Source organism: Rana temporaria, chromosome 7 (assembly GCF_905171775.1).
Source record: "Rana temporaria chromosome 7, aRanTem1.1, whole genome shotgun sequence".
Lineage (NCBI taxonomy): Eukaryota > Metazoa > Chordata > Amphibia > Anura > Ranidae > Rana > Rana temporaria.
This window is the reverse complement of record NC_053495.1, coordinates 209299777-209310867: the sequence shown is the minus strand read 5'-3', so window position 1 is coordinate 209310867 and position 11091 is coordinate 209299777. Positions and strand designations below refer to the sequence as shown.

The window sequence follows — 11091 nt, the reverse complement described above, 5'->3', positions numbered from 1 at the left end:
TAATAGCAGGGGCAGCCTTATGCGAAAACCGCCGTACGCAAACGATGTAAACTGAGATCTGATTGGTGGGATGGTAAGTGTCAGGGCTGGGGGTTTCCACCATTAATAAGTCCCTGTATTTGCAGAGTGTGATCACCAGGGGGCATTGCTGTGATTTCTATCCAGATGTGACGTATTATTTATATCTAATCCCAGAAGACGGCTGTCATGGAGTTCTCTGCGGATCTTCCGCGTCTCTTCCGCCTCGCTTCTCTCTTCTGTCTGACACTACTGATAGTCAAGGTCCTCCAGATGTTCCAGAGGAGGAGGAGCCTGCTGAGGGCCCTGGAGGCCTTTCCGGGGCCCCCAACCCACTGGCTGTATGGACACAGCAAGGAGGTAGGCTGTGTGTCACTATATACATGGGGGTGCTATAGAGTAATCGATACTCCGGTACTGATACTGTATTCATCTGTATGGACACACCCAGGTGGGTAATGTACATAGTACAGGGGTCAGTGGTGGGTAATGTACAGAGTGCAGGGGTCAGTGGTGGGTAATGTACATAATACAGGGGTCAGTGGTGGGTAATGTACATAGTACAGGGGTCAGTGGTGGGTAATGTACATAGTACAGGGGGTCAGTGGTGGGTAATGTACATAGTACAGGGGTCAGTGGTGGGTAATGTACATAGTACAGGGGTCAGTGGTGGGTAATGTACAGAGTGCAGGGGTCAGTGGTGGGTAATGTACATAGTACAGGGGTCAGTGGTGGGTAATGTTCATAGTACAGGGGGTCAGTGGTGGGTAATGTACATAGTACAGGGGTCAGTGGTGTGTAATGTTCATAGTACAGGGGTCAGTGGTGGGTAATGTACATAGTACAGGGGTCAGTGGTGGGTAATGTACAGAGTGCAGGGGTCAGTGGTGGGTAATGTACATAGTACAGGGGTCAGTGGTGGGTAATGTTCATAGTACAGGGGGTCAGTGGTGGGTAATGTACATAGTACAGGGGTCAGTGGTGTGTAATGTTCATAGTACAGGGGTCAGTGGTGGGTAATGTACATAGTACAGGGGGTCAGTGGTGGGTAATGTACATCGTACAGGGGTCAGTGGTGGGTAATGTACATAGTACAGGGGTCAGTGGTGGGTAATGTACATAGTACAGGGGTCAGTGGTGGGTAATGTACATAGTAGAGGGGTCAGTGGTGGGTAATGTACATAGTACAGGGGGTCAGTGGTGGGTAATGTACATCGTACAGGGGTCAGTGGTGGGTAATGTACATAGTACAGGGGTCAGTGGTGGGTAATGTACATAGTACAGGGGTCAGTGGTGGGTAATGTACATAGTACAGGGGGTCAGTGGTGGGTAATGTACATAGTACAGGGGTCAGTGGTGGGTAATGTACATTGTACAGGGGGTCAGTGGTGGGTAAAGTACATAGTACAGGGGTCAGTGGTGGGTAAAGTACATAATACAGGGGTCAGTGGTAGGTAAAGTACATAGTACAGGGGGTCAGTGGTGGGTAATGTGCATAGTACAGGGGTCAGTGGTGGGTAATGTACATAGTACAGGGGTCAGTGGTGGGTAATGTACATCGTACAGGGGTCAGTGGTGGGTAATGTACATAGTACAGGGGGTCAGTGGTGGGTAATGTACATCGTACAGGGGTCAGTGGTAGGTAATGTACATAGTACAGGGGTCAGTGATGTGTAATGTACATGGTACATGGGGTCAGTGGTGGGTAATGTACATAGTACAGGGGTCAGTGGTAGGTAATGTACATAGTACAGGGGTCAGTGATGTGTAATGTACATGGTACATGGGGTCAGTGGTGGGTAATGTACATAGTACAGGGGTCAGTGGTGGGTAATGTACATAGTACAGGGGGTCAGTGATGGGTAATGTACATAGTACAGGGGTCAGTGGTGGGTAATGTACATAGTACAGGGGTCAGTGGTGGGTAATGTACATAGTACAGGGGTCAGTGGTGGGTAATGTACATAGTACAGGGGGTCAGTGGTGTGTAATGTACATAGTACAGGGGGTCAGTGGTGGGTAATGTACATAGTACAGGGGGTCAGTGGTGGGTAAAGTACATAGTACAGGGGTCAGTGGTGGGTAATATACATAGTACAGGGGTCTGTGGTGGGTAATGTACATAGTACAGGGGTCAGTGGTGGGTAAAGTACCTAGTACAGGGGGTCAGTGGTGGGTAATATACATCGTACAGTGGTCAGTGGTGGGTAATATACATCGTACAGGGGTCAGTGGTGGGTAATGTACATCGTACAGGGGTCAGTGGTGGGTAATGTACATCGTACAGGGGTCAGTGGTGGGTAATGTACATTGTACAGGGGTCAGTGGTGGGTAATGTACATAATACAGGGGTCAGTGGTGGGTAATGTACATAGTACAGGGGTCAGTGGTGGGTAATGTACATAGTACAGGGGGTCAGTGGTGTGTAATGTACATAGTACAGGGGTCAGTGGTGGGTAATGTACCTTGTACAGGGGTCAGTGGTGGGTAATGTACTTTGTACAGGGGTCAGTGGTGGGTAATGTACATAGTACAGGGGTCAGTGGTGGGTAATGTACATAGTACAGGGGGTCAGTGGTGGGTAATGTACATAGTACAGGGGGTCAGTGGTGGGTAATGTACATAGTACAGGGGTCAGTGGTGGGTAATGTACATAGTACAGGGGGTCAGTGGTGTGTAATGTACATAGTACAGGGGGTCAGTGGTGTGTAATGTACATAGTACAGGGGTCAGTGGTGGGTAATGTACATAGTACATGGGGTCAGTGGTGGGTAATGTACATAGTACAGGGGTCAGTGGTGGGTAATGTATATCGTACAGGGATCAGTGGTGGGTAAAGTACATAGTACAGGGGGTCAGTGGTGGGTAATGTACATAGTACAGGGGTCAGTGGTGGGTAATGTACCTTGTACAGGGGTCAGTGGTGGGTAATGTACTTTGTACAGGGGTCAGTGGTGGGTAATGTACATAGTACAGGGGTCAGTGGTGTGTAATGTACATAGTACAGGGGGTCAGTGGTGGGTAATGTACATAGTACAGGGGTCAGTGGTGGGTAATGTACATAGTACAGGGGGTCAGTGGTGGGTAATGTACATTGTACAGGGGTCAGTGGTGGGTAATGTACATTGTACAGGGGTCAGTGGTGGGTAATGTACATAATACAGGGGTCAGTGGTGGGTAATGTACATAGTACAGGGGGTCAGTGGTGGGTAATGTACATAGTACGGGGGTCAGTGGTGGGTAATGTACATAATGTAGATATTGACAGAACACCCCATCAGAAGACGGCTGTGTGCTCCGCCCAGGAGGAGCAGTAGGTGCACTCCCATTAGGAGAGGTGATCCACTCGAGAGACTGCCTTTCATGTTGGAGAGATTCCTTCCCCATAGGGCTGAGAAAGTCAGGACAGCTGGGAGAGGTGAAGAGGGGAGTCCAGAGGAAAGAGAGAGCCTGGGGTGTTAGGTGAGGCCAGGAGTGGGAGGACCTGCAATCTACGAGGCAGGAGAGTTCAGAGAGCCGGGGCTAGGGGGGGCCAGAGCCGCGATGCTGCTGAAAAGAGAGCCAGGTGGCTTTGCATTTTCTGTTGGAAGCTGACACCACAGACCGGATGACCCACTAAGAAACCCCCAAAACCGCCAAGCTCAACATCCCCCTATCACTCTATCTGTTTGTCTATCTGATTATCTCTGCCCCTCCCCCACAGTTCCTCCATGATCGGAGTCTCATGCAGAGAATGATAGAATGGTCTCTTCAGTTCCCGTACGCCACGCCCATCTGGTTTGGGAATTTGGTTGTGTATCTGAACATCACTCACCCGGAGTACGCCCGCACCTTACTCAACCGGACAGGTAATAACGGATAATCTATAGGGAGTGGTATATGTTGTGGGGGAGGGGTGTGAGGGATGAGGAAGGGTGACCTACTCCAGTATAGGGGGGGAGGGGTGAATAGGTAACATACTCCGAGGGTGGGGGAAGGGAGAGGTGTCATATACAGTGTAGGGGGAAGGAAAGAAGAGGTGACATACTTGAGGGACTTGGCGGTCAGCACTGGGACTTCAGTTCCATCACTAAATCTTCTTACATGGGACGTGGGTTGTTCTCTGTTTTCCAGATCCCAAGGATAACATCGCCTATCGATACTTCGTTCCTTGGATTGGTAAGTGGGCATCTATGTTTCCCGCAATGGTCTTTGTAGACACGTTCCTTTACAGGCCACTCCCCCCTTAGTAGACCTGCCCCTTTCCAGACCACCTACCACTTAGTGGACATGCCCCGTTCCAGACCACCTACCACTTAGTGGACATGCCCCTTTCCAGACCACATACCACTTAGTGGACATGCCCCTTTCCAGACCATTATCCCTTTTTTATGTACCCACCTTCTAGGGCACCTCCCCCTTAGTAGACAAACTCTCCTTTCCAAAGGCTACCTTCCTATAGTATACATACCCCGTGGTCAAGGAAGTGGCTGGTGCAGTATAGTCCCTTTATGTATCCACCACTGAGATTACTTGGGGTGAAGGAAGCCAGGTGAATTGCATGATGAGGCCACTTGCGTATGTGCATATTTAAGAGCCATTGACTTACAGAAAGTGTCCCACCGCCCTCTTTCTGAAGGTCTAATGATCGAAGCGTTCCCCTCCTATGTCGCAGAGCAGCGTTCCCCTCCTATGTCCTCCACCATCCCACTTGGATCTCAATAGAGAGATTAGGCCAGTTGTCCTTCTAATATGGTCTGATGCCTGCCTATGAGGGAGAACTCCCACCGGCCAACGTGGATATAGGGATCTATCAATTTGGTGGGCTGAGAGAGGATGTTTCCCTGTTAAGGCAAGACTTGCAGAAGATTAGAGAACGCACGACCGCAGTGGAAAGCAGGGTGAGCGACATTGAAGATAAACTCCCCCCAGTTGCTCGGGAGGCCCATGCCGCTTATCAGCTTGCCAAAGACACTAATATTAGAGCAGATGACATGGAAAATCGCCTGCGACGCAACAATATCCGTATAGTAGGATTTCCGGATATAGGAATCTATTGCAATTGATCAATGGAATTGGTTTGTAATTGGCGACATCACTTGGAGTGTTGTTGGGGATCATGTAAATGTGGGTCCTGTTAGAGTCCGTATCTAGAGGCAAGCCCTTATGAAGCACGGTAAAGAATTTCTACTAAACGAAAAGTAAATAGCAGCAGTTGTCCTTAGGTTGGGTATAGGAGAGCCCTTACCCCAGCACCACCGATTGCACACAGATATTGGGGTCAGCCAGGCTGAGTTCTTTTGGATGAAAAAATCCGCTGACCCCACAGTTGTGGGATAGCCATATACAATGGGTGAGGGTTGAGGCTCCTAGCTAGCAATGAACTCCTATGTAACCCAAAGGCAACCGACTAGAGATAAAAAGACTCTTCTCCGCAAACATTCAACTCCAGCTTAGCAGGATATATCGGACTTCTAAGATCCAGGACAGCACTTAATTTCTTCTCCTTCAGTGATGCGGTCAGAGCTCGTTGTCTCAGTATGTTTATAGCGAGAGGCAATCTGCATTAGTCTTCCCTATACCATAGCGCTGAAATTGGGTAAAAGGGTTTGGGACTTTAAATGAGGCACATGACAGTATACCATAGCGTTGTGGGGAAAAGCTCCACCTTTATCATTACAAAGCTGTCCCTAAGCTCCAGTCAGTCACTCTTCCTAGGCTGAGATTTTGCAGGGAGGAGGAAGCATTTCCTCAGTCTCCCCTCCCCCAGTGATCAGACTGTACGTTGTAACTTTGTAGAAGGAGGAAGTGTTAGACTGACACATTACTGATGACGAATGAGGATTTATTTCTGATTTTGCTCCTTGTTGTTTCCGGCAGGCCGCGGTCTCCTGGTCTTGTCTGGACAGAAATGGTTCCACCATCGGAAGCTGCTGACCCCCGCCTTCCATTACGACGTCCTGAAGCCGTACATCCAGCTCATGTCAGACTCCACCCATATCATGCTGGTAATGATAGAGAACTCCACCCACATCATGCTGGTAATGATAGAGAACTCCACCCACATCATGCTGGTAATGATAGAGAACTCCGCCCACATCATGCTGGTAATGATGGAGACTGTGGAGACATTTATATTGAGTAGTATTGTCCATGTTCTTCTACTGACAGAACTATTCTTCTGGTGGCACCCAGTGTGAGTGGCTATCCTGAGTGCTGCATGGAGGTCTTCCGCTCAGGGCAATATGAGGAGGCCAGGACCTCAGACCACATTGTACAATCGGGGGTATATGAGGAGGCCAGGACCTCAGACCACACTGTACAATCGGGGGGATATGAGGAGGCCAAAACCTAAGACCACACTGCCCATACGGGGGGGGGATATGAGGAGGCCAGGACCTCAGACCGTGCTGCAGACAGAAGGATATGAGGAGGCCAGGATCTCAGACCACACTGCCCATACGGGGGGGGGGGATATGAGGACGCCAGGACCTCAGACCATGCTGCAGACAGAGGGATATGAGGAGGCCAGGACCTCAGACCACACTGTCAAGATGGGGGGATATGAGGACCTCAGAACCTAAGACCATACTGTACAGATGGGGAGATATGAGAAGGTCAGGACTTCAGACCGCACTGTACAGACAGGGAATATGAGGAGGCCAGGACCTCAGATCACACTGTCCAGATGGGGGGATATGAAAAGTCCAGGACCTCAGATGAAACTGTACAGACAGGGGGATATGAGGTGACCAGGACCTCAGACCACACTGTCCAGACGGGGCATATGAGGGGGACAGGACTTTAGACCACACTGTCCAGTCGGGGGAATATGAAAAGGCCAGGACCTCAGACCACACTGTCCTGTCGGGAGAGTAAGTAGAAAGGTTGTGTCAGACAATAGATGTCTTATATAGATGATGAGATTTGAAATGATGAACATTCATTTTCTTTCATTAGAACCGCTTCCAGAAAGAGGTGACCAGAGGGACATCAGTGGATATCTACCCCTATGTCAGCGCTATGACACTGGACACCATCATGAAATGTGCCTTCAGCTGCAATAACAACTGCCAGACAGACAGGTGAGAACATGTAGAAGAGGACAGAGAGGTGAGAACACGTAGAAGGGGACAGAGAGGTGAGAACAGGTAGAAGGGGACAGACAGGTGAGAACACGTAGAAGGGGACAGACAGGTGAGAACATGTAGAAGGGCACAGACAGGTGAGAACATGTAGAAGGGCACAGACAGGTGAGAACATGTAGAAGGGGACAGACAGGTGAGAACATGTAGAAGGGGACAGACAGGTGAGAACATGTAGAAGGGCACAGACAGGTGAGAACATGTAGAAGGGGACAGACAGGTGAGAACATGTAGAAGGGGACAGACAGGTGAGAACATGTAGAAGGGGACAGACAGGTGAGAACATGTAGAAGGGCACAGACAGGTGAGAACATGTAGAAGGGGACAGACAGGTGAGAACATGTAGAAGGGGACAGACAGGTGAGAACATGTAGAAGGGCACAGACAGGTGAGAACATGTAGAAGGGGACAGACAGGTGAGAACATGTAGAAGGGGACATACAGGTGAGAACATGTAGAAGGGGACAGAGAGGTGAGAACATGTAGAAGGGGACAGAGAGGTGAGAACATGTAGAAGGGGACAGACAGGTGAGAACATGTAGACGGGGACAGACAGGTGAGAACATGTAGACGGGGACAGACAGGTGAGAACATGTAGAAGGGGACAAAGAGGTGAGAACATGTAGAAGAGGACAGACAGGTGAGAACATGTAGAAGAGGACAGACAGGTGAGAACATGTAGAAGGAGACAGAGAGGTGAGAACATGTAGAAGGAGACAGACAGGTGAGAACACGTAGAAGGGGACAGACAGGTGAGAACACGTAGAAGGGGACAGACAGGTGAGAACACATAGAAGGAGACAGACAGGTGAGAACATGTAGAAGGAGACAGACAGGTGAGAACACGTAGAAGGAGACAGACAGGTGAGAACATGTAGAAGGGGACAGACAGGTGAGAACACGTAGAAGAGGACAGAGAGGTGAGAACACGTAGAAGAGGACAGACAGGTGAGATCATGTAGAAGGGGACAGAGGTGAGAACATGTAGAAGGGGACAGAGAGGTGAGAACATGTAGAAGAGGACAGAGAGGTGAGAACATGTAGAAGGGGACAGACAGGTGAGAACATGTAGAAGGGGACAGACAGGTGAGAACATGTAGAAGGGGACAGACAGGTGAGAACATGTAGAAGGGGACAGACAGGTGAGAACATGTAGAAGAGGACAGACAGGTGAGAACATGTAGAAGGAGACAGAGAGGTGAGAACATGTAGAAGGGGATAGAGAGGACAGACAGGTGAGAACATGTAGAAGGGGACAGACAGGTGAGAACATACAGAAGAGGACAGATAGGTGAGGTGGTTTTCTACCAGGTACATACACTATGGTCCATACTAACAGACCACAGTTTGTAGATTAAGCGTTTGTGGGGGACTGTATAAAATGCTTTTGCAAAATCCAGATACACCACATCCGCAGCACTTCCCTTATCTACAGTAGATGGGAGCTCACTTCCTCGTAGAATGTGAACAGATTGGTTTGGCAAGAATGACCTTTTATAAACTCATGCTAATTACTACTAATGATCCCGTTTTGATCCACAAATTCTTGGATAGAGTCCCTTATCATCCCCTCCAATAATTTACATACTATCGATGTTAGACTGACTGGTCTGTAGTTTCCAGGAATTTATCTTGGCCCTTTTTGGAATATTGGTACTACATGGGCTAATTTTGCCAATAAGCTGGTATCGTTCCTGTCAGTATGCTGCCCATAAAGATTAGGAATTCCTGTCCCCAAGAGATTACAATCTAAGGAGAGGAGCCAAGCAACTCACCTGCATTTTCTTCTCATTTCTTTCTTGTAGAGATAATCCGTACACTCAGGCAGTCCTGGCACTCACTTACCTGGTGAACGAGAGGCTCTGCTATTTCCCGTATCACAGCGACCTGATCTTTAATCTCAGCAAAGACGGACAACGTTTTCACAAGGCTTCTAAGATCGCCCATCAGTTCACAGGTAACCCCCGAGCTGATCAATGACCACCCTGCATAGTGATCTGTGTATGAATGGATTGGCCCCTGTGCTGCTCCTATGTATGGTACGGGATAGACCTCCCCGAATCTCAGATACATGTATGGCCCATTGCTACAGATCCCAACATTCTGAATCACATAATGAGTTATGGGGAGTCCACGTCCCACCGCCACCATTTCTCAGCAGACAGTGGTGGGTTGTTGCCTCTCCATACACCGGAACAAAGGAGGATTGGGGGAGGAAGCACAACCAACTTATCTTTTTAGAGTTCAGTGGCTTGAAGAAATCTTACAAAGTACAATGATTGGTGGGTATGGTGGAAGGTAGGTGTCCCGACTCCCTACAGAACATGGCTCATTGGGACACGCCTATTCACATCTTCCAGCAGTATGTAATGGTGAACAAATGCGTCGTTGACTGCTGGTCTAACCTGAAGCTGTATACAGGTGCCCCCCGCTCCCAGGATACACAAACCTGCTAAGGGTGTAACATTTTAAAGGAGACACCACAGAGCAGTGACACGTTCTCCCAGTCCAGCTTGACTCTGCCACCCATCTCCCACTGATAGAGCGGGAACCGTCGCAACCCATGCACACGCATTAACTCTACACTCTCCTGTACCGTACAACTAGGTTCCTAGGGTCTCCGCAACGTGGGTCCAGTCCTAGTTTCTGGGGCATCAACCACTCAGGAGGTAGGCTATGATCAGATATACTTAGGACATGAGACCCATCACCCTAGCCGGTACCGCTCTCCCGCTGTCATATCGTCCTTCTTTTGGTACTTGTTGCCCCTAGCAACGGAATCTGACCACTTCACCTCGTGTGTGCATCACAGCCCTGTGCTTTTATTACCAACATGCACTCCTTTAATTAACTTCAGACCAGGCATGGAAACGTTTCAAAAGCTTTACTGGAATAGTGCAGCATGATGAGAAACACATGACAACAGTTCAACATTAAGTGCAGTCTTTTCCCAACATCCCAAATCACTAACTGCAGGCTTATGTACTGCCCTGGCATACCTGCTAAGGAAAGAGTTCATTGCTGACATCTTCTGGGAGGACTGCAAGTCCCAGCAATCCCCCAACATGTGGAAGGCTCCAGGACACAGGTTCGTAGCAGCCTAGCTGGAATCAGGAACAGGAATACTTTCCCACTTCTTGCTGACTGTCTGTGTCTGTTATTCCCACGCAACAGGCTGTGTGTTATGGGACCACAGGTCTCAGCAACCCCCAGGTGTGTTGGCAGACTCCTCAGGCAGGAGATCTACAGTGAGGACAGTCAGGATGAGAAGGTAGCTGAAGGCAGAGAGGGACAGAGCCCTCAAGTTTATAGCAGCAGTCAGTCTGTCATTGCTCCCACGTGGCTGGAACTCCCTGAAAACAGCTCCCTTGTGATCTATATGAACAGAGAAGGGAAGGCAGAGAGGGACAAAGCCCTCGGGTTCATCGCAGCAGTCAGCCTGTTCTTGCCCCCACGTGGCTGGAACTCTCTGAGCTCTGCTCTCTCATGATCTATATCAGTGGTCTCCAAACTGCGGCCCGGGGTCCAGATGCGGCCCTTTGCTTGATTTTATCCGGCCCTTGGGGTGCTTTTTTATTCATTGACACCAATGAAGAATTCCTCCCAATGACACAATGACGGGGCAGAATTCCTCCCAATGACGGGGCAGAATTCCTCCCAGTGATGGGGGCAGAATTCCTCCCAATGACGGGGCAGAATTCCTCCCAATGACGGGGCAGAATTCCTCTCAATGACGGGGCAGAATTCCTCCCAATGACGGGGCAGAATTCCTCTCAATGACGGGGCAGAATTCCTCCCAATGACGGGGCAGAATTCCTCCCAATGACGGGGCAGAATTCCTCCCAATGACGGGGCAGAATTCCTCCCAATGACGGGGCAGAATTCCTCCCAGTGATGGGGCAGAATTCCTCCCAATGACATCAATAATAGGGCAGAATTCCTCCCAATG

The 11091-nt window shown here is 49.4% G+C and overlaps 1 protein-coding gene across 1 annotated transcript in view; it reads left to right on the top strand.

Moving 5' to 3' along the window:
- The first annotated feature begins 156 nt into the window (after positions 1-156).
- LOC120946135 (cytochrome P450 4B1-like) overlaps positions 157-11091 on the top strand; it is a 33762-nt gene continuing 22827 nt past the window's right edge. Inside the window, exons 1-6 of the mRNA XM_040360931.1 lie at positions 157-378; positions 3722-3866; positions 4132-4176; positions 5878-6005; positions 6958-7082; positions 8948-9099. Of these exons, the coding sequence (XP_040216865.1) occupies positions 208-378; positions 3722-3866; positions 4132-4176; positions 5878-6005; positions 6958-7082; positions 8948-9099 (766 nt within the window). The 5' untranslated portion in view covers positions 157-207. The remainder of the gene's footprint in view (positions 379-3721; positions 3867-4131; positions 4177-5877; positions 6006-6957; positions 7083-8947; positions 9100-11091) is intronic.